Source organism: Erpetoichthys calabaricus, chromosome 2 (genome assembly GCF_900747795.2).
Source record: "Erpetoichthys calabaricus chromosome 2, fErpCal1.3, whole genome shotgun sequence".
Classification (NCBI taxonomy): Eukaryota; Metazoa; Chordata; class Cladistia; order Polypteriformes; family Polypteridae; genus Erpetoichthys; species Erpetoichthys calabaricus.
In genome coordinates, this window is record NC_041395.2 from 98049887 (window position 1) to 98075090 (window position 25204).

General features: G+C 40.4%; 1 protein-coding gene across 5 annotated transcripts in view; it reads left to right on the forward strand.

Moving 5' to 3' along the window:
• Positions 1-25204, forward strand: part of sergef (secretion regulating guanine nucleotide exchange factor) — a 346334-nt gene that overhangs the window by 84257 nt on the left and 236873 nt on the right. For all 5 annotated transcript variants that reach the window (XM_028794190.2, XM_051923203.1, XM_051923207.1 and 2 more), the window contains one exon: positions 4115-4263. In XM_028794190.2, the coding sequence (XP_028650023.1) occupies positions 4115-4263 (149 nt within the window). The remainder of the gene's footprint in view (positions 1-4114; positions 4264-25204) is intronic.

A 25204-nucleotide genomic window follows, 5' to 3' on the forward strand; every position in this document is an offset into this window, starting at 1 on the left:
TATCAGGCAGTCCTTATTAACAATCAGAAAACACTGCACCATAAGAAACATGCTAATTGTCAAAACATTATTCCCACCTGCTTCTGACACCATTCCTGACGTATTTGCAAAAGTGGGCGCACTTTGGTTATTTATGTACTTGTGAAGTTCACAGCTTCAGGAGTGGTTGGTAAATAGAGCCATTTCAGCTCTTTCAAAGTCATAAACTACAAAATGCAGATAGTCATTTATTTTTAGCAAAGATTAGCTGCAGAGAAATATGTCAACTAAAGAATCTGGCGGGTTTTACTGCACTATATGTGTGTAATATACAGTTCAGAAATAAGCACTGTATAGTTTGATATTGTAGATAGAATTGCATTTTCTATTCTTTGGGCAATTAAGTAAAATTTACATTTAATCTGACTCGCCATTGGCTCAATATGAGTTTATTTCACTAGGCATTTGAGGTTAGCATATAGTTATGGATTAGTCTTGGTTTCTTTTACATCCTTCATAACTGGTACCAGAAACAACTGGGGGAAGAGAAGGTCAGAATTCTGAATTAAAATAAAGGATTAGATGGAATCTGTATTTTGTTCTCCCTTCATCCTGTCCTTTGTCTTTGACATCTTGTAAAGAACTTTGATCTACATTGTTTGTGTGAAAATGTGCTGTATAAATAAATGTTGTTGTTGTTCATTAAATAATTAGAGATTTGAAGGTCAACCTAAACTTGGCCTTTTTTAGGTTTCCCTTACAAGAAAATAGCTAAGTATATAGCTAGGTATGATTCAGTCAAGTCAAAGGTGTCAGTGGAACACAGGATGGCTAATTGTAGTTTGGAAAAAAATGTTTTTAAATTGGAGTAGACTAATCCCCTAAATGGACCCAAGGAAACTGTCATAAGTTAAGGAGACTGCATTGCAATGGCTAGGACATTTCACTAGAGCCTCACTGATTTAAAGAAATTACTATCAAGTACTGTGTGGTGGGTGCGGCAAGGTGCTATATCTGAGCATTCTCCCAACCATCACCACTGTAAATACAAAGTCTGTACATTCAAAAAGAATGGTCAAATGTGTTTCAGGTTATGAAGTATAACTAATAACAGGTGAAGATAGTTTTTTTTTTTTTTTAAAAAAAAGCAAGATGTTTTTGCTAGCTTTTTCATAGAACAGAAAAGTAAAAATAAAATGCCAAAGTCAGAATGTCTGTGTTGATATTTTAAGTTCTATAGTATTCTATATCTTGCAATCATATATATACAGTATATACATATTGCATATATACTGTCACAATAAAGACCATGAAACCTTGAGAACGTTTGGGGCAGCCACCCGTATAATTGTTTCCGGCTGCAAAACTGATTAAATAAGCAAGACATGCTCATACAACTGAGTCCAAAACAGAACTGATTCTCTTGAGACAAGGTGGCGGCTTTAAAGGCCAGCAGAGGAAGTGATGTCATCAATACCGGAACCAGAAGTGACGTCATTGGCTGCCCCAGTGCCGGGTGGGATTTCCCTAGACTGGTCTCCAAAAGGTCGAGAGGGAAAATTAGTGCACTTCGCCACCCCCTAGTCTGGCGTGGAATCACATGTATTCAAGCCCTTTAGTTGTCTCCTAAACACACGTGTGTGACAATACTATATATGATATGCAGTATGTTGAAATGATATAAATATTGGAGGAGGAGAATGGGGATCCTGGATCAGACAGGGAAAAATACACTACCTGACAAATTGGCCAACAGAGAGGAGAAGTTAGGAGAAGTTAGTTTGTGTCTGGATGACAGGAGATAATGGACAGACCAGCGGAAGGTGAGGTTCAGGAGAGGTTCCATTCCCCATACACAAGGTGGCAGTAATCCACATATGGGAAGCCAGTTGGAAGTGCAACCGTGTTGGGGTCCCTATGTTCTAACAGAGGGTGCCATAGTGGGAGGACCTCCCTTCTTTTATTATGGCCTGGAAGTGCTTCCCTTAAGACATGGCATGACACTGGAAGCATTCCCTGGTACAGCATAAAAGGAAGTCCACTGCCACAGAAGGATGAGTCAGAGTCAGGAGGCAGCAGGTGAAACTTGACGGAGACAGAGAGGAAGATTCGGCAGTTTATTGTGTATTTTATTGTATAATTGTAGCTTGTTATTGGGAGGATCGTGAAGAGGTGCCTGGGAAAGAAATAAAAATCCTTTATTTTACCCTATCAATGTGTGGTCTGGTTTGGGGCTGTCTGGTGCCCCCCTGTGGTCATAAACACATAATATCTTTTCCTTACCTTACCTTGCCTAGAATTTAAATGTGCTTTTCAAAGTAATACCTGATTTGGATATCAAAGAGTTTAAAGCAATACAGCTCAAGGAATTCACAAGTGTTATATATATATATATATAAAAACTTATAACACAGTAAAAGAGTTGCTTAAAGTAATTGAGATTGACAACAAAAAATTAACTGTAAGAAGTAGTAAACAGGTGGTTTGATATGCAGGGAGTTTAAAGCTGTGACTCATAGCCCCAGTGACCTGGATTTAATTCCTAGCCAGGTAAATTATATGTTTGGAATTTACACATTCTCTCTTCTCTCTGTGCTTTGTGTTGATTTTTAATGGGTACTGTTATTTCCTTCCATATCACAAAATTATGTACATTAGATGAATTAATTACCCTATGTTAGCCTAGGGGCGGCATGGTGGCGCAGTGGTAGCACTGCTGACTCGCAGTTAGGAGACCCAGGTTCGCTTCCCGGGTCCTCCCTGCGTGGAGTTTGCATGTTCTCCCCGTATCTGCGTGGGTTTCCTCCGGGCACTCCAGTTTCCTCCCACAGTCCAAAGACATGCAGGTTAGGTGGATTGGCGATTCTAAATTGTCCCTAGTGTGTGCTTGGTGTGTGGGTGTGTTTGTGTGTGTCCTGCGGTGGGTTGGCACCCTTCCCAGGATTGGTTCCTGCCTTGTGCCCTGTTTGGCTGAGATTGGCTCCAGCAGACCCCCGTGACCCTGTGTTCGGATTCAGCGGGTTGGAAAATGGATGGATGTTAGCCCAGTGAAAGTGAGTGTAGTGTAAATACACATAATCTGCAAGTAACTCGTGACACATTTTGGTTCCTACCTTTTATTTGCCTCCTTCCTTTAATCTAATGCTTCCAGAATAGGCTCAAGTTCCTTTCATCCAAATCCTGGTAAAAATGATTTCAGAAAATTGATGGCTGATTAATGAAGGAATTGGAAAACCTTATAAAAGAACTACCACAAACATTTTTTTAATAATTTGGCATCAGCAATTCATGTAAATATTTGCTAGTCTCAAAGCAAAGTAAATGTATAAATCATTAAACAAATATTGGACAACAAAAATGCAAAACTAATAATTAACTATTCTCAGGCCTTAGTTTTATTTTTTTTGGTTAATTAACTTGTTTGTAATTTTAAATAATCTTGTGGGTTCTGAACTATTCTGTTGTCTCTGACTTAAGTATTAAAACAAACCTAAAATCATTCAGATTATTTATACTGTATCTCTAATGCTAGTTTGTAAATAAAAACTCATTTCCTTAATTTGATTTTTGTTTTTTAAAAGTTTGTCATATTGTAAATGGCTTTATAACCGGATCATAGCAAAATGATATTGTTACTTCATAATTTCATGAGACTCTATTAATTGTTACTTAATATTAGAAATTTTTAGCCTATAACTTTTTTTAAAGATGTACTTGAAAAATAATATTGTGTTTATCCATCCATCCATCTATCCATCTATCCTTTACCTAAACCAGCTTATCCAGTACTGGGTCACTAGAAATTTGGAGCCTATTTGGAATTTTTTGGGATAGTTCTAAATGTTGTGGCTTTTGCAACAAAGTAAAAAATGTGGAGTTTATGGAGTGATTGGCTGTACCCAATCTTTGGAGGTGATTACTTTTCTTTTTTGCTATCTCCACTAAACTGTTGAGTTCTTGTGTTTAATGATTGTAATACATTTTAATGAGATACAGCAGTAAAAAATAATTGTGAAATTTTGTTTTAGGAATAATTGAATAAATATAAGATTACTTGTATCTTGAAACTCTTTTTTATTATATTCAGTATAATTTGCTTTAAACACTCTAATACAAAGTTGTTTTTTTATTTCAGAGAAGGGCCAAGTTTATACTTGTGGCAGAGCTGACTATGGACAGCTGGGAAGAAAAATAAAGTCCATCCAGGATTCTATGTGTAAATCAAATGTTATTCAGTCCAGGTTTACTCCAGAGAAGGTTTCAGAACTTACAGGAGCCTCCCAGGTACTGTACAATTTTTATAGTATAATGGGTGAGGAGTTCTGACTAGGCTCTGGAGATTTAACCTAGTCCATTCCAGCATTCAATATCTTTCCTCAAAAATCTTTTTCTGCTTCATTTGGTGGAGATAAAGTTTAGTACTTTTGTTTAGGGTATCTGCAGTGGGAACCTATTTCTGACTAATTCAGAAAATATATATCTTACTGATAGTAAAATAACTTTTGTATTCTTTTATTTAATGTTTGTAGAACTTTACTGTTATTTACAATTTAATAAGAGTGCTATTTGGGTTGATCATTTATAGCATTGCATAATCTTATTCTTTAATTTTCTAACATGATTCTTACACAAATTAAGTCAGACCTATATAAACACTTTGACTCTTCATTCCTTCTTCCAAAAATTTAAAGTATTGTGTGGAGAGAGAAAAAAGCAAACCATTTATAAAATTGGTGATGTTTATATTTCATCCATCCATCCATCCATTTTCTAACCCGATGAATTCGAACACAGGGTCATGGGGGTATGCTGGGGCCAATCCCAGCCAACACAGGGCGCTAGGCAGGAACTAATCTCGGGCAGGGTGCCAGCCCACCGCAGGACACACACACACACCCACACACCAAGCACACATTAGGGCCAATTTAGAATCGCCAATGCACCTAACCTGCATGTCTTTGGACTGTGGGAGGAAGCCGGAGCACCCAGAGGAAACCCATGCAGACACGGGGAGAACATGCAAACTCCACGCAGGGAGGATCCGGGAACCGTTAAAGTAAGACCTGCTGTTTTATGCTGTATAGCACTGCTTTCTACTGAAGTGTTATGCTGAAAGAAATGTTAGAAGAAAATAATTCAACCAGTGGCACCTTTACATTCTTTGCTCATTCAGAGTATTTACATTACTCCAAGTGTTTTGATCATTACTAGCGGGAGATCAAAACTGTTTCTTGTGAGAACATGAAAAATAGATATGTGGGATTCCAAAAGTTACTCTATATGGCTTTGTCATTGGACTGCCCACTTTTTAAAGAGTCTTGTCCCATTCACTCATGCCGAGAGAGAATGAACCTGTGTTCTACTTACTACCTACTGCAGCACAGCAGGAAGAAAAGCATGATCACTGTTATGCAAACATAAATAATACATCCCTTTTACTGATTGATGTACAGTAATCCCTCCTCCATCGCGGGGGTTGCGTTCCAGAGCCACCCGCGAAATAAGAAAATCCGCGAAGTAGAAACCATATGTTTATATGGTTATTTTTATATTGTCATGCTTGGGTCACAGATTTGCGCAGAAACACAGGAGGTTGTAGAGAGACAGGAACGTTATTCAAACACTGCAAACAAACATTTGTCTCTTTTTCAAAAGTTTAAACTGTGCTCCATGACAAGACAGAGATGATAGTTCTGTCTCACAATTAAAAGAATGCAAACATATCTTCCTCTTCAAAGGAGTGCGTGTCAGGAGCACAGAATGTCACATAGATAGAGAAAACAATCTCTAGCAAACAAATCAATAGGGCTGTTTGGCTTTTCAGGAGCAGGGAGAGAGAGAGAGAGAGAGAGACAGAGTTTGTTTTTCAGTCAAAAATCAATGCGTGCCCTTCGAGCTTTTAAGTATGCGAAGCACCGTGCAGCATGTCGTTTCAGGAAGCAGCTGCACAAAAGATAGCAACGTGAAGATAATCTTTCAGCAGTTTTAGACGAGCGTCCGTATCGTCTAGGTGTGCGAACAGCCCCCCTGCTCAATCCCCATACGTCAGGATCAGAGAAAGTCAGCGCAAGAGAGAGAGAACAGTAAGTTGGGTAGCTTCTCAGCCATCTGCCAATAGCGTCCCTTGTGTGAAATCAACTGGGCAAACCAACTGAGGAAGCATGTACCAGAAATTAAAAGACCCATTGTCCGCAGAAATCCGCGAACCAGCAAAAAATCCGCGATATATATTTAAATATGCTTACATATAAAATCCGCGATGGAGTGAAGCCGCGAAAGGCGAAGCGCGATATAGCGAGGGATCACTGTAATAAGCCATTGGTATCACCATGCTTTGATTTTAAGGTCAGTTCTTTCTCACTTTTACAGGGGAATCTGAAGAATGTTTATAGGAGAGAGTGCTGCCAAGAGAAGTAAATCTGTGAATATGTTTTATAATGAACAAATATACTTGGGCGTTGACTGCATTAATTATGTAAACCATGCACTCTCAAATCATCTGCATGTATGATGGAAATCCATCCATCTTTAAATAAAAAGTAAAGCCCCATGTAATATGCACGAAGTACAAATGTCTGAATATGCACATTAACACTCATGCTGGGCAAATTTAAAGTCATCAATCAGAAATAGCTGAACTGAGTTGCAAAATGACATAATGAACTTGCCAGTGAGCGAATTCAGTAATTGACAGAACTTCACAGTATAGCCCAAGTAAAAAAAAAAAAAAATTATTCTTTAAGATCCTACATTTTCATTTAGTTATCTGCAACAGCACTGTACTGCTGTTTAATGAGCCGTCTGCTAAAACAAATATATAAACTGCCATATACCTGTATTTGGGGCCAATGTATGGGGTAAGGCAACAAGGCAATCGCCACAGTCGATATTAAAGTCAAGGGAACATTTTTCTGTAACTTTTTTTTTTTTTTAAACATAAAAACAATACAAAGAAGTTTGGTATGAACCTTAAGAATAAACACAATTTCAGTGCCTTATTTATATATGTAGGCCACTAGGGGGTGTACTGCCACCCTAACCCCCGGACACAGACAGGCAGGACACGGTTTCACTCAACACCCATGTTTATTTACAGTTTATGCACATTACCCACACCACAATATACAGTCCATTCCCTTCCTTGCTGCCAGTCCATCCTCGGGCTTTGTCTGTTTGAATAGAAATTACATGCTGCATTTAAATTCTTTACTGCCCAGTACATCTGTGAGTTGGTCCGCATACGACAGTCAGTACTCAAACATGCCTTCATTGTAATCATCACATCAACATTTCTTTGAATTTTACATTTCTATGAAAAGAATCAAATTTATGTCATAAGTGAAAACTACATGCAGCTTATAATTGTAGGTAGCTCGACATTTAACTTGCTAGACTCCAAGGTAGTTTACAATAATGGTGACAGCACTAATAAACTGTAACCATGTAAATTATATTTAGGCCTGTGAATTAAATACAAATACAGATACAAAAGCTTTTCTGTTGATAAAAGCACCTGAAAGCACTTACGCTATAGCTTGACATACCCAAGTTTCCTGAGCCAACTTCTCCTTCCAGCAGTTGCCTGCTGGCTTTGTCCACACCGCAGCAGTACCTGAAGCTAGCGCGTACCTGTTTTACCCCGCTCCCTCTCAGGATGAAGTGTTTGAGCACCAATGAAAAAGAGGGCCTCAACCTCAATCACCCAGAGAAGCATCAATGTTACTTTTGAGCAACCATTTCAAAACTCTCAACTCTGTGCCAGCTGCCTGTGAAAGTGCTGTGGTCATTTTGGGGGACTCCATTGTATGAAACATGAACTGTGCATGTTTTGTCTGGAAGACATTTGTGTTTTGCTTTCCTAGGGTCCATGTTCAGGACATAGTTAAAAAAAATTCCACTTGTCCTTAAGAAGCATAAGGATGTCAGTGCAGTAGTTTTCCACGTGGAAACAAATTGCATTCACAGTTGTTTGTCAGAGGTCCTGAAAGAGGAATTCTGATTGTTGCTGCATATTGTTTGACATGAGACCCAGAAGTCAGCAGCATGGATTGTGATATCTGCATCACTTCTATGCTTCGACACTCAGATTAGGCCTTTAGTCATCTTTTTTCCGTAATATCTGGCTGAAGACTTTCAGTGCTATGCACAGCCTTGCTTCCATTGACAATTTTACTTTGTTCTGAAAGTGACATAAGGTTTTTAGAAGAGAGGACCTGCATCCAAGCAGGCATGGCACCCAGGTCCTCTCAGACAATATATTTAAGGTAATTGATCAGCTCTGACTGTTTGAAATCAATCTTAATACTAATAAATGTTATACTTCAAATCAAGGCAAGTTGGTAGCTGAATTGTGTGAAAATGTGTGTTATATTAATCCGTTAATCCATGTAACCAGTAATAAACACATTAACAATGGTATATGACAAGGGATTAATGTCTTCAATTTTATCAATATCCCTGTTATTAATTGTTTGGTGAAATCATGCCAACCAGTGACTTATAAAGTGACTTATGTAGCATCAGTGCTCTAACTTACAAACAGGTCAGGTCAGGTTGGTAAACATGCACTGGTATAGCTTGTTGCTGTGCCGACCACACAGAGAAACAGCTCGGGACCCTGTTTGGCAACCCACCAGGCAGGCACGCAGTCCAGTCCTACCCCACAGAAATTACCATCTATCTGCTGCAAAAAGGTGTTACGTGGGCGTCCCCTTGGCCTGGTCCATCCGGTCGGGTCCTTAACAATGAGTCAGATCACCCTTGAGGAATCACGCCATATGGCCAAGGTGCCATAACTGATGCTCCTTCATAGTGCAGGCAATGTGCCTCATTTGGGACTCCGTGAGCAACCGCTTGTTTGAAACAAAGTTAAACCAGGGATACCCAAGGATTCTCAGAAGAGACAGAATACCAAAGGAGTCAGTCTTCGTCTCCAGTCACTAAATAGCATCCACGTCTCTCAACCATATTGGGAAACAAGAAGCACCACTCTAAAGACTAAGGACCTTCATCCTTTTGCAAAGATATCTGGAGTGCCACACACCCCTTTCTAGCGACCACATGACTCACTATGTCCTCACAATCCATCTACTGACTTCATAGGAAGAGTCAGCAGAGACATGAATGTTGCTGCTGAGGTAAGTAAACCTCTCGATGAGGTCAATATTCTCTCCACAGACAGTCAAGATACATGAATCTTTCTCCACCAACAGATGTCTCACAGCTGCTGGACCCCATGACCCTGCCCAACACCCAGTCTAGGCAAGCATTGAACAGAATAGGAGCACACCCCTGACAAATCCCAGAATCAACTGGTAAAAACACAGAGGTTCTGCCTCCAATCCAGTGTCTGAGTTTACAGAGCTCCTCTGTAGAGAAAGATGATCATCATGCCGGAGAGACAAGACATTTCATGCGCCTACGCGGACTAGAACTAAGGACACTTAAAAACCATTCCGCCTACCCGGACTAGAACTAAGGACACTTACAAACCATTCTATGTAAAGAAATATTATAATAGTGAAGTTGATTTAAATCATCTACTTAGCTTAGCCTTAATGGTAACTATAAACTCATCCTATGATATGATAATTCTGCAGTGGCTTCACCAATAAATGTGCACTATATTAGCAGTATAGTAATGGATTTTAGTCTTAAATAAAAAGTCAAGGGCGGCACGGTGGCGCAGTGGGTAGTGCTGCTGCCTCGCAGTTGGGAGATCTGGGGACCTGGGTTCGCTTCCCAGGTCCTCCCTGCGTGGAGTTTGCATGTTCTCCCCGTGTCAGCGTGGGTTTCCTCCGGGAGCTCCGGTTTCCTCCCACAGTCCAAAGACATGCAGGTTAGGTGGACTGGCGATTCTAAATTGGCCCTAAATTGGTGTGTGCTTGGTGTGTGGGTGTGTTTGTGTGTGTCCTGCGGTGGGTTGGTACCCTGCCCGGGATTGGTTCCTGCCTTGTGCCCTGTGTTGGCTGGGATTGGCTCCAGCAGACCCCCGTGACCCTGTGTTCGGATTCAGCGGGTTGGAAAATGGATGGATGGATAAAAGGTCAAGGCAAAGTGGTATAAATCCAAATAACTTATTTGCTATTTGAAGATGCCATAACACTACGATGCAGCTTTGCTCTTCCAAGACTATAAATGTAGCTTTACTAAATATTAGAGTGTTAACCATTAAGACTTTTTATAGTAATGATTTTATTACTAATATGAAAATAGAATTTCTTACATTGAGTGAAATATGGCTTAGCAAGGACAGTACAACAGTGCCAATTGAAACAGCACCTATGAATTACAACTTTGTTCATTCATTTCCTTTGGTTTACCAAATTTAAAAAAGCTGTCAGTTAAGCTGGTATTTTCTCAAATTAATTAAACTGTAAAGATACTAGTTTTGGTATTTTCGTATCTTTAGAGTATTTCACCATATTTATTCAATTAGTGATGTAGTCTCTTGTATCATTTACCATTTATAGACCCCCAGAATATAATACATCCTTAATGGAGGAATTCTCAGACTTAGTCTCCATAATAATAATTGTGATAGGTTCCTAATCCTAAGAGTTTTCAGTTTTAATGTGGATAATCAGTGTGACCCTAAAGCAGGAGAATTTATTAACTTGTTGCACTCCTTATTAACTTGTTGCATTAGCCACAAATTACAAGTCACAAGCCACATTAGCCTTAACCTACACATAAGGGAGAACATATTGGATTTAGAAATTTCAAAAGGATTAAAAGCTAGTTTAAGGCAGGTTGTTGATGTTGGTATTTCTGGCCATTTCTTCATTCTATTTAATCTGGAAACACTGGTAACTAGAACTAAAAAGCAATGTATTATCAAAAACATTAGTTTGATGCTTCTGCAGCATCTAGGTTTGCAGATACTCTGTCAGTCCGAATGTAGTGCTTTTCGTAGCACAGCCAGCAATGTTATCAATAAGGTGGAATATATTAATTCTAAAGTGAGAGCTGCACCCAACATAGAAAGAAATCCTCCAACACTAAAATACTTTGGAAAACCCAAGATAGTGGCAGATATTAAGGGAAAATACCATAGGGTTGAGCATAAGAATACATTATGAAATATATAGCTGATTGCAAGAAAATAGTTCATCTTGTGAGGCAAAATTATAAACTATTATGTAGGAAAGCCGAAGAATTTTATTTTCAACTGTTGATCATCTTCTGTATTCAGTTCAACCAAAAAAGTGCTTATTGAAAACTTCTAGTGAAACTTGTGAAGCTTTTAGCACATTTACATTTTTTAAACACAAAATAAAGGATATTAGAAATAATATAATACATTCCTCCAAAATGAATCCTGTTTAATCTTAGCATTCTGTTTTAGCTAATTAAATTTCATCACTGAAGTAGGTTTACCTGAACTCCATAGAATAATTTCCCATTACTCAAGAAAAGTAATCACTACTCCACTGTACTTGACAACTTTAGACCTATTTCTAACTTGCCTTTTTAACTAAAACTTTTCATTGATTAAATGGCTGTTTGAGCAATTCATTGCTTAAATAAACATTCTAGTCTTGAGTCAGGTCTCAGAACAAATCATAGTACAGAAACTTTGCTGGTTAAGGTAGTAAACAACTTTTAGATTAATGCTGACAGAGGCCACATACAAAAGAGGATTCTGCGCTGCACCCCAGAGTCAAACGTGAGAGGCTACGGAGGCCCCACAGGTCCACAAAGATAGTACGGAAGGCGCAGGCATCACCGCCATATTGTGAGTGGCACTACTGCGGAGTGAAGGTGCAGGCGTCACCGCCATATTGTGAGTGGAGGTACTGCGGAGTGAAGTTAGGAATAATGTGCTGCTTGGGATTGTACAAACCGCTGAACGCTTTACAACAAATTCAAACACAATACAGCTCAACGATACAAACACGAGCCCACCTGGATAAGATCAATGAACGCAGGCGCCTACAACGCGCGTCTGAAACTGCGGAAGCAAAGCAGGCACAGGTTCAAAACGAACGAGCTCGACTCACAGATATACAAACACGAGCCTGCCTGGATAAAATCAATGAACGCAGGCGCCTACAACACACGTCTAAAATGCCACGGGCAAAGCGGGCACGGCTCCAAAACGTACGAGCTCGACTAATGTATTTCAGGATACCCAACGCCGGGGATAGGTGAGCGAAGCGAGCAGAGGGCGGAGCCCCCTTGTAGTATTCTAATAAGTAGTGTTATCCAAAGGGTGGGCCTCCCTGGCGGTGTCTTAAATTGGTTTCCATCTTATTTAACAAGGAATTTATTCTTTGTTAGTTGTGGTCATTGTAGTTCAGGGATCCATTATATTGTATTCTGTGTACCACAAGAATCTATTCTGGGTCCGCTGTTATTTTCAATCTGCATGCTCCTATTAGGCCAGATTATATCAAAACACAAGGTGAACTACTATAGTTATGCAGATGATACATAGCATTACTTATATGTATTTTACTTTACTTATACAGTATGTAGCACCTGACTGTCTGATCCAGTGTGTCTTGAATTTATGAATGGGTGCGTAGTAATTTTCTCAGTCTAAATGAGGAGAAGAATTGAAATCTTAGTCGCTGATAAAAATGGAATTAATGAGGGTATTAGAAAAAACTTGATCCCTTAGCATTAAAGGTTAAGGCAGAAGTAAATAATTTAGGTATAATTATGGACAATAACCTAAACTTTAAATAACATTTTAACTATATTACAAGGACTGCATTTGTCCATCTATGGAACATTGCAAAAGCTAGACCCCTTCTAACACTCCAAGATGCTGAGAATTTAATTCACACTTTTGTTTTTAGTTGGCTAGATTGTTGTAATGCACTGCTAACTGGACTACCTAAGAAAGACATCAGTTTGTGGTCGAGTGAGGAATCGATACATTTTGAGGCGCAGACCTGGTCATCCCTGTCAACTTCAAGCAAAAAATAAATGCAAAAGTACAAGCTCTGAATGGTGTGGAAGCTGCTATGTACCAAACATCTGGAATACCTTACCAATAGTGATATGTTAGTCTAATGCCGTGGATCTTTTTTATTTTTTGTTGTAGCTACATTTTAGCTCTACTCTTAATAAACTTGACCAGTTGATCAAAGTACTGTGCTGCCACCTATGACACTTATCACTTGTTAGAAGGCCTATTTTTTTTGTTCTTCTGACTTCCCCGGCCATCTAACCTTATCATCAGACTAATCTTTAGGGACTTAAAAAATGATTTCTTTATGTAAGGACTCTACTTCTCTATTAATTGTATCCATTCATCCATCATCCAACCCGCTATATCCTAACTGCTGGAGCCAATCTCAGGCAACACAGGGCGCAAGGCAGGAAACAAACCACGGGCAGGGCGCACAACCACACCCACACACCAAGCACACACTAGAGACAATGTAGAATCACCAATGCACCTAACCTGCACGCCTTTGGACTGTGGGAGGAAACCGGAGTACCCGGAGGAAACCCATGCAGACACGGGGAGAACATGCAAACTCCACGCAAGGAGGACCCGGGAAGCGAACCCGGGTCTCCTAACTGCAAGTCAGCAGTGCTACCACTGCGCCACCGTGCCGCCGTATTAAATATATATCTATCAAATATAAGTGTGCGTTATTTATTTTTGTATGTTACGTTTTTTTATCTAATTTTCATGTTTTTTCTTTGCTTTTAACTATTTCTTTGACATCTTCTAAAGCACTTTGAGCTAAATCATTTGCATTAAAATGTACTATAAAAATAATTGTTTTCAGAGGCAACACCATCTGATACATTTTCTTTAGTATTGTACATGAGCCAGTCCAAGCCAGGATCCTTCCTGATGCTCACCGGCAGCCATGCACCCAGGTGAATGGCCTTAGCAGCAGTTACTATCTCGTTCCTTTTTTCACATTTTTCTGACAATCCCGGCACCCTATCTTGGTGGGTTTCAGTTCATCTTGTGGTTTTGGATGGTGGGAAACCCAAATCTGATATTTAATTCCACTGTTAAAGTGATGAAAAATGATTCAGATCTTACTGTGAGGCCATATTATTTTCTTATACATGTTGTTGTTTTGTCTGTGGTTCTCCTGTTGTTGCTATGCAAAATTTACCAAAACTGCATGTCATGTTTTGTCACCTACACAGCAGTATAAAGGTCAGTACTGTGCACTTACAGGTTATCCAAGATTGCAGAAATTTCTAAAAGACTTGACATGTGTATTATTATGATTATTACAGTTTCGACTATCAACGTGGCTTTTGACTAACTCTGATCTCATGGTCCATTGTTCAATATTATCTGCCTTTCAGAACGTCTTTTAGAATAGCAACAGAGCTTTACCACCAAAGTGCTTCTAAATAAGTGCTTGCTTTCTATACCTATGAAACACACTGCTTAGGTGAGAGTTGTAATTTACTAGTTATAATAACTTTATAGCTGACTTTGCATCTTCAGGTAGCCTGCAGACACTGACCATTGTTTCTTTCTCAGGCTTAGCATGCAGATTTTACAATATTTAATGGACAGGTCAAATTAAAATTTTAGATGTCGTGAACTTTTCATGTTTTGATGATCCAGATATTTCCTTCATTTTTTAATATTTGTTTAATGGCTTTAAGGCTACTTCTGTGAAATCCATCCATCCATCCATTGTCTCCCGCTTATCCGAGGTCGGGTCGCGGGGGCTGCAGCTTGAGCAGAGATGCCCAGACTTCCCTCTCCCCGGCCACTTCTTCTAGCTCTTCCGGGAGTATCCCAAGGCGTTCCCAGGCCAGTCGAGAGACATAGTCCCTCCAACGTGTCCTGGGTCTTCCCCGGGGCCTCCTCCCGGTTAGACGTGCCCAGAACACCTCATCAGGGAGGCGTCCAGGAGGCATCCTGATCAGATGCCCGAGCCACCTCATCTGACTCCTCTCGATGCGGAGGAGCAGCGGCTCTACTCTGAGCCCCTCCCGGATGACTGAGCTTCTCACCCTATCTTTAAGGGAAAGCCCAGACACCCTGTTGAGGAAACTCATTTCAGCCGCTTGTATTCGCGATCTCGTTCTTTCGGTTACTACCCATAGCTCATGACCATAGGTGAGGGTAGGAACATAGATCGACTGGTAAATTGAGAGCTTCGCCTTGCGGCTCAGCTCCTTTTTCACCACGACAGACCGATGCAGCACCCGCATTACTGCGGATGCCGCACCGATCCGCCTGTCGATCTCACGCTCCATTCTTCCCTCACTCGTGAACAAGACCCCGAGATACTTGAACTCCTCCACTTGGGGCAGGATCTCGCTACCAACCCTGAGAGGGCACTCCACCCTTTTCCGGCTGAGGATCATGGTCTCGGATTTGGAGGTGCTGATTCTCATCCCAGCCGCTTCACACTCGGCTGCGAAGCGATCCAGAGAGAGCTGAAGATCACGGCCTGATGAAGCAAACAGGACAACATCATCTGCAAAAAGCAGTGACCCAATCCTGAGCCCACCAAACCGGACCCCCTCAACGCCCTGGCTGCGCCTAGAAATTCTGTCCATAAAAGTTATGAACAGAATCGGTGACAAAGGGCAGCCCTGGCGGAGTCCAACTCTCACTGGAAACGGGTTCGACTTACTGCCGGCAATGCGGACCAAGCTCTGGCACCGATCGTACAGGGACCGAACAGCCCTTATCAGGGGGTCCGGTACCCCATACTCTCGGAGTACTCCCCACAGGATTCCCCGAGGGACACGGTCGAATGCCTTTTCCAAGTCCACAAAACACATGTAGACTGGTTGGGCAAACTCCCATGCACCCTCCAGGACCCTGCTAAGGGTGTAGAGTTGGTCCACTGTTCCGCGACCAGGACGAAAACCACACTGTTCCTCCTGAATCCGAGGCTCGACTATCCGACGGACCCTCCTCTCCAGGACCCCTGAATAGACTTTTCCAGGGAGGCTGAGGAGTGTGATCCCTCTGTAGTTGGAACACACCCTCCGATCCCCCTTCTTAAAGAGGGGGACTACCACCCCAGTCTGCCAATCCAGAGGCACTGTCCCTGATGTCCATGCGATGTTGCAGAGGCATGTCAACCAAGACAGTCCTACAACATCCAGAACCTTGAGGAACTCCGGGCGTATCTCATCCACCCCCGGGGCCCTGCCACCAAGGAGTTTTTTGACCACCTCGGTGACCTCAGTCCCAGAGATGGGGGAGCCCACCTCTGAGTCCCCAGGCTCTGCTTCCTCATTGGAAGGCATGTTAATGGGATTAAGGAGGTCTTCGAAGTACTCCCCCCACCGACCCACAACGTCCCGAGTCGAGGTCAGCAGCGCACCATCCCCACCATATACAGTGTTGACACTGCACTGCTTCCCCTTCCTGAGACGCCGGATGGTGGACCAGAATCTCCTCGAAGCCATCCGAAAGTCGTTCTCCATGGCCTCTCCAAACTCCTCCCACGCCCGAGTTTTTGCCTCAGCAACCACCAAAGCCGCATTCCGCTTGGCCTGCCGGTACCTATCAGCTGCCTCCAGAGTCCCACAGGACAAAAGGGTCCTGTAGGACTCCTTCTTCAGCTTGACGGCATCCTTCACCGCCGGTGTCCACCAACGGGTTCGGGGATTGCCGCCACGACAGGCACCGACCACCTTACGGCCACAGCTCCGGTCAGCTGCCTCAACAATAGAGGCACGGAACATGGCCCATTCGGACTCAATGTCCCCCACCTCCCTCGGGATGTGGTCGAAGTTCTGCCGGAGGTGGGAGTTGAAGCTACTTCTGACAGGGGGCTCTGCCAGACGTTCCCAGCAGACCCTCACAACACGTTTGGGCCTACCACGCCTGACCGGCATCCTCCCCCACCATCGAAGCCAACTCACCACCAGGTGGTGATCAGTTGACAGCTCCGCCCCTCTCTTCACCTGAGTGTCCAAGACATGTGGCCGCAAGTCCGACGACACGACCACAAAGTCGATCATCGAACTGAGGCCTAGGGTGTCCTGGTGCCAAGTGCACATATGAACACCCCTATGCTTGAACATGGTGTTCGTTATGGACAATCCGTGACGAGCACAGAAGTCCAATAACAAAACACCGCTCGGGTTCAGATCAGGGGGGCCATTCCTCCCAATCACGCCCTTCCAGGTCTCACTGTCATTGCCCACGTGAGCATTGAAGTCTCCCAGCAGAACGAGGGAGTCCCCAGAAGGTATGCCCTCTAGCACCCCCTCCAGGGACTCCAAAAAGGGTGGGTACTCTGAACTGCTGTTCGGTGCATACGCACAAACAACAGTTAGGACCCGTCCCCCCACCCGAAGGCGAAGGGAGGCTACCCTCTCGTCCATCGGGGTAAACCCCAATGTACAGGCTACAAGTCGGGGGGCAATAAGTATACCCACACCCGCTCGGCGCCTTTCACCGGGGGCAACTCCAGAGTGGTAGAGAGTCCAGCCCCTCTCAAGGAGATTGGTTCCAGAGTCCAAGCTATGTGTCGAGGTGAGTCCGACTATATCTAGCCGGAACCTCTCAACTTCGCGCACTAGCTCAGGCTCCTTCCCCTTCAGAGAGGTGACATTCCACGTCCCAAGAGCCAGCTTCTGCAGCCGAGGATCGGACCGCCAAGGTCCCCGCCTTTGGCCACCACCCAACTCACACTGCACCTGACCTCCTTGGCCCCTCCCATAGGTGGTGAGCCCTTGGGAAGGGGGACCCACGTTGCCTCTTCGGGCTGTGCCCGGCTGAGCCCCATGGGTGCAGGCCCGGCCACCAGGCGCTCGCCATCGAGCCCCACCTCCAGGCCTGGCTCCAGAGTGGGGCTCCGGTGACCCGCGTCCGGGCAAGGGAAAACGCCGTCCAAAATTGTTTTCATCATAGGAGGTTTTGTTTAACCGCACTTTGTCTCATCCCTCACCTAGGACCAGTTTGCCTTGGGTGGCCCTACCAGGGGCATAAAGCCCCGGACAACAGAGCTCCTAGGATCATTGGGACACGCAAACCCCTCCACCACGATAAGGTGGCGGTTAAAGGAGGGGTCTGTGAAATCAATCTTACCAATTTAAGATCAATGAATTATTTCAGAATTCTGGTAAGACAGACTTTGTTTTTTTTGTGTTCCCAAGGTACTGCACATAAATGATAAGACTCAGTTGTTTCTTAACCTGTGTGCTAAACCCAAATAAGCCATTGAACTGGACTGACCATACCTTCAAAGATTACTCATAACTGGAGACATCATCTCATTTTCTACTGTACTAATCAAGTATGTAAAGCTTGTACATTTTTTACATGCACCACATTTTACTTGCCACGCTCATGAACATTATTTTAGCATAACATTCCAATACATGGTATAAAATTAGTTTTTAACTATTGAACAGCCTTGCCAACTATGCATTTCAGTGATTATGCTCTTTCATTAATGCATTTGAGATTCAGAATATTTCACCTTTAAATAATTATGAATTGAGCTGTATAAGTGTCTGGCCAATATTGATTTTTTTTAAATACTGTACCATCTGAATAAATTTTGGAATGAATATATGGAGCAGTTTAGCTTATCAATTTTGCAGAATAGCCACAGATACAAATACAACAGTTAGAAAATGGTTGGATGATGAATAGAATAGTGTAGCCAGGTCCTTTATATTCAGAAGATGAATGTGAAGACTCCTTAATCGATGCTGTGTATGAAGCTACATTAAATAGCATTTTGTTTTTCTGATATTTCTATTCCAATTCTTGATACATATTAAAATGATTATAACTCACAGCAGGTTATTCACATCATTATGCACTCAAAGCAAGCACAAATGATGTACAATATATTTATCTGTGAACTAACTCCATAAAGAGTGAAATTAATGAAAGACTTTTTTGCCCTTAAAGAGCAGTGTAATTTTAACTTTATTAAGGGTTAATACCAATAATTCTGGGTTTGAAATTTAGATACTGTTGAATCAAAGTTTTAAACTTGGAAGGAATTATTTGATTTCATTACGAATTCTCTCTTACAGAGATCTGGGGACCAGGGTTCGATTCCCGGGTCCTCCCTGCGTGGAGTTTGCATGTTCTCCCCGTGTCTGCGTGGGTTTCCTCCGGGCGCTCCGGTTTCCTCCCACAGTCCAAAGACATGCAGGTTAGGTGGATTGGCGATTCTAAATTGGCCCTAGTGTGTGCTTGGTGTGTGGGTGTGTTTGTGTGTGTCCTGCGGTGGGTTGGCACCCTGCCCAGGATTGTTTCCTGCCTTGTGCCCTGTGTTGGCTGGGATTGGCTCCAGCAGACCCCCGTGACCCTGTGTTCGGATTCAGCGGGTTGGAAAATGGATGGATTCTCTCTTACACCTTGTGTGTCTTGTTAACCTGAATTTAACACCTCTCCTTTTCATACTGTCTGTGTGTGCCTGATTTCATACATGCTTGATGTTTACAGACTCTTGATATTGTTAATATAACTGGAAAATATGTCAGTGGATGATGAAAACAGTGAAAACTGATCTGGCCAATGAGCTACCAAATGATGATTTATGACTTTAACCATAGTGGAGTATTGAATGAATTTATTAGAACATATTATTACTATAAACACAAGTGATGTACAAGTTACCTTCTTTACATTTCTGGGAAATTTTCTTCATCATCTTTTTGATCCACTTTTTCAAGGTAACCCTATGTTTCCCTTATCAATTGAATATATGTTGAATATCTGACAACTAGAGGTTGTTGCTACTTAGCAATTTAGAACTTTTTGTGGCCTCCTTCTTATTCCATACAACATTTTTTTTGGAAAGAAATAACTGAAGGCTACTAATCTGCACAATATACCAACTTCAAGTTCCATAAGTTATTTTGCAAGTTTAAGTAATATATTTTCTTAACTGAGATTTTATGTAAAAAATAATACAGTATCTATTTAAATTTATTTTAAAATAGTATGTCAGTACAAAACTCAAAGCAACTGGTACTTGTTTGCATAAACTTAGCTGCTCTGTATCAAAACTAATTTAAGCCCTTTATTAATTTCCATATTATTCCACTTCTATAGTACAGTATTTCATAAAAATACTAAAGTATTTCTTTATCAACAAACAATAAGTCTTTCATTTTTAATAATATATACAGTAATATGTAGGATGAAAAAATATTATGGACATCAACATAGTCAACAGCAGTATAAAATTTAAAAAAAATCTACCCAAAACAAATGATTTAGTATGTGCATTCACCAGAACATATATAAAATGATTCATACAATCAAAAGTACTAAATACGATGTTTTGAACAGATTTTATACATCTTAACTGCCTACATTTTTTCTTTGACATTATCTGCAAAAAGTAATTGCTGAAGCAATTATGTATCGATCTTTCTTTAGAACAGTCTCCTCATATGCCCTTTTATAAGATGCCTGTTTCATCTTTACAGAAGTGAAAATTGGCTATAAAAATCTGATAAAATACAAAAAAACTGATCACCACTTTCTAAACATATTTCCCCACAAATGCATGTTCATTAAAATTTGTTTAAACTGTAGGTCACAACTGCCATTTTTGAGAAAATTACCCAATCATACCCTAGTAGATCCTGACATGGGCACATTCCCTATTTGTTAATGTAGCAGTCTCTGAACCTTTTACAAAATAACAACTTTAATTGACCACATACAGTATTCAGAGTCAGTTAAATCAGTTACCAGCTGTTGTGCACATCTCATATTGACAGTATCATGCTGTAGATTTATTATTACATACTTAATGTAAATACTGCACATATTTTTGTATAAGATGCCATGACTTTATTTTCTCATGTAAAAAGATACTTGCACGTTTATTTTGTTTTAATATATATTTAGAGTTTTTTTCTTCTAATTAAGCTTAGAATGCAGTGCAGTTCTAAATGAGTATAACCTTCATTTCATGCATAAAAGTGTTACAGTTTCTGCTAGTTTTTAAATTCTCCATTTTTTTTAACAAATTAACATATTTTCTCTTTGTTTTCATATGTCTGATAACATTTCTAGCCATGTTCATGCCAGAGCTGCAGCCTGAATTTCAGTTATGATTTAAGGATTAGCCATGTTGAAGCTTCACATTCACACTACTCCATAGTTTCATAAAATCTTGAAAAAAACTTTTGTTGCTGAATAGAAAATACTTAACAAATATGAGGTTGGCTTTAATAGAGATGGAACAGTTTGCCATTGAACAAATAGTTGGAGACAGGTGCCTTGTTCATCTAACTACCCCCCAACCAGACACTACTGTTCATAAGGGAACCTACTAATTTAAATGGTGGTTTAAAAAGCAAAATAGAAATCTAAAAAATTTACTGTAAAAGAAAATGAACAATAGCACGAAAGAATGTAACATTACATAACAGGGTATTTTTACTTGTTTGTGGTAATCTGTCTCTGACTTTAGTCGTATTTTCAAAGCCTGTGACAAATATCAAAGCTGTGTGTATTATAGTTTTATAGAGCTTTTTACTTTTAAAATAGTGGCTGAAATGAGCTACAGTTGTATTTGTCCACTGAGAATGGTTGTTTTAGAAGGTCCTGATTTATATGTATGTTTAAATGTAATGACAGTAAATTAGCAAATGAAAACACTACCTAAAACTAATCTATTACATAAAGCCAAAACAGCTGAGACCCATCAATACTGTTTGGTGTGGAGAATGATATAGAGGAGTTTCAGGTGCTGAATGATTTGTAAAGAGTGAAGATTAAATCAATGAAAAGAAAACAAACGGCATCACTTTATTGTCAGATCCTCTGAAAATATAAGGTAGTCCTGTAAATGATGAAGCTGTGATGAAATATTGTATGTATTAGTTGCTGTTGTTGTTTCTGTGATACAAACAGCAGTTTTCATATTATTATATGTGGTGCCACTTGAGTAATCAAAAGATTTATATGTCTAATTACAACACCTGGATTTTTTTTTTTTACTTTGATTGTTTAAATTATTGCATTCTTCCAGTCATTATTAAAGATGTGTTTTTCTTAGTAAATGACAGTAGTTCTCTCATAGTATTTTTTTATATAAATATGCTGCTCAGTAGTTAATGATATTAATGCATTGCGCATGTCGAGTTGTGCTGTAGGTGTGTGGGTGAGATATCTCTGTTTCATCTTCTAACAGCAATACCAGAACAATCATGAGATCTATACAATTTATGAACAAATTAAATAACTTAAACTTTCACTGTTTGTGGTTTGGAAATGTTCTCAGACTATTTTTCAACAAATTAGCCCAAGCATGCTTGCTGCTATAAACCACATTATGTAGTTTATTCAAAACATAAGGATAAAAAAAGATGAATATACAAGTATGTGTGTCCCAAACCACAGACAAATAATGTATAGACACACTTTCAGCTCAAATAAAGGGTTTGTTTTTATTAAGCCCCAACACCTTCTTTACACACTACCCTCTTCCTTTCTCCTCGAAGAGTGTTGCCCACTGCCTCATGATTCTGACTCCCTGATATGAGGCAATAGGCTTATTTTAAGCCAGACTTGGAATGCTTCTGGTGTCACACCATATCTTTCTGAAAACAGTTCTAGGCCGTATAGAAAGTAGGAAGGTACTCCACCGACTTTACGTAGGTCTCTGTTGTGCATGCATCGTGCTTTACATTAGCAAGGTTTGGACTTCATTCCATTACAGACAATCTTCAACTCTTCAGTCCAGCACCAGGTTCTCCTTCAGAGCAAAAAGGTTTACTCCAGTCTTTGTTGTGGCCATACCCTAGCCAACAGGAGTCCTGCTCTGGATCAGAGTTACAGCCTTATTCTTATTTGCAGTAATTTTATGGTTTGTAAGTGTTTTCATAGATTTTTTTTTTTTCCTTCCCACAATGTTGGATGCGTAAATGACAGACTGGAGTATAATGGTTTGGGGCGCCAACAGGGCAGTTTCTCGCTATTGGGGGTAGAGAAGGAGAAGGTAGAGTAAGTGTCAGCATCCCCTCTTGGTCAAGTGGGTCACTACATACCTTGACAGAGGCCATGAGGAGATGCACATGCATGACAAAGGATATCATCCAGATGATTTGCAGCCTGAAGTGATTTAGTAATTCTCAGTCCTTCACTTTTTTTTCTGTTTCCTTTCAAATATTTTTAAAGAAGATAGTTTACAGTGAATTCACCCAGGTGTAAATGGAAACAAACTAAATGGAGAATTGCTTGTTTCTTTGTTATTTGCACATTATTAGCTAATAAGGAGCAATTAAAAATGATGAATTCATCTGTTAAAAACTAAAATAAGTAATAAAGGGTGGGGGTAATCTTAACAAACAAGACCACTAAAATGGAGCCTAAACATGTTACTTGAGCAATAAGTGCTTCAACAGCAATAATTGACTTCTTATTAAGAGATTGGCTTGGAACAAAAGCCTACAGCAACTGTGGACCTCTAGGACCGACTTTGCACATCTGTGGTCTTCCACATGGGGTTTTCCCACTTGGCTGACAGTTACTGCCTTTCCTGTAAATACATTCTATGCTGTCATTCACAATATTACTTCTGATCCTTGCTTTTGTGTAGGTTTAACATCTCCGGATTATAAATAAAAATTGTGTACCTTCAATGATTAGAAGACATCATGTGCCCAAGGTATCCTTTAAAGCATATTATAACTTGAGATGTGCCTCCAAATGCAAACACTGTGATAACTAAAACATTTTACACATTGATGTGTTGGACAGCCAGCATTGCCAAATGGATAAGAAACTGGCCTGAAAAGTGTAAATCAGCAGTTTCAGATATCATCACTGACTAGTTGTTTAGCTCTGGTGTTTTATTTGTGTGAAATGTACAGAAGAGCAAATGGGGTAATAAGGAGGTTTTGTTCATGTCCAAATGTCAGGGATGTAACAGATCTTTTCTAAATAATTTGTATCTTCTCATATACATTGTAAAAATACACAATTAAGAAATAAGGTTAAAAAAAAAACCTGAGAAAATCGGTTATGATTGTGGCATATTTGATATTGGTTGGATCAGGCTGCAGTGAATTGCAGAAAGGAACACTTTGCACCAATAAAAAGAATAGGTGTGAGAGAACCTCACTAGTCTCATAACACACATTTTACTAGTAGCTATGGTGTACTTTTGATGATGATGTAGAAATATTTTTCAGTGTACAGCAGACATCTAATGTAGGTTAAAAGGAAAATTTGTTTTTGCTTGTTGTCCATTTTTACTGTGCATTATATAAAAATAACTTACAATAACTTGAGTTTGAATGTAATTACATCTTGTTATAGATAGTAATATCAGGCATGTGTGACTTTTATTCCTTCATTCTAGAGACAGTTGGTTTGCAACTATTGCAAATTTATTTACCATGTGAGTTTAAACATCAACTATGTAAGAAGAATCAAGGAACCATTTCAGTTAAATTTCATTATATTTTGTACTGTTGTACTAGGTCTGCTTAAGTTTGTAACCGTTTTAAATATTTTACTTGAATGTCTGTCGTTATCTGAAAGTGAGGTGGTATGCAAGTAAGCTTTACTTTGTTTTATTAATCCTTGTATTATTTCACTTGTGTTCGTCCATGGCTCGATATAAACAACGGTTGCCACAACTACTACCTGTATATCCCTCCACAACAATAGCGAGGAATCTGTGTTTTGGACTGGGAGTTTTGGTCTTAGGCTTATCTTCAAGTGTTAAATTCTTCAATGTGACCAATTACCGACTGTGGTATTTGACAGTTTCTTCAGTGCATACTTTGTTACTGACCGAAACTGCATTATGACGCTACCATTTTACATCTCCTGTTTCCTTCATTTCAAGGTAAGCCTCCTGCCTTTGTTACTCACCAAAACTGCATTATGTCACTACCATTTTACAGCTCCTTTTTTGTTCACTTCAACATAAGCCTCCCGATAAAATGAAAAGGCACATACAGCCTAGCTGCGACCAACAGAAATGGTCTCGCCGGCCTACATACTCATACCAACATAAAGAAGCAGAAACATCCATATCACGCCTGACCAACCAGCACAGGCAAGATGCCTTAGAACAACAAAGACGACGTATGACAAACGACAGAGCAACATTATCTGAAGATCAGCTGCAACAAGTCTTGCACCTAGAGAAATGAATTACACACACAACGTTTCTGAAGAGCAGCAGTAAACTGCCAGACAGCAAGAAATATTACTATGGAAAAACTACAGGGATTCCATAACACTGACAACTCAAAAGAAGATATTCTCTTTATATTATGGCATTGGCAATTCCCCGTTCGTTTAGCATGTTGTATG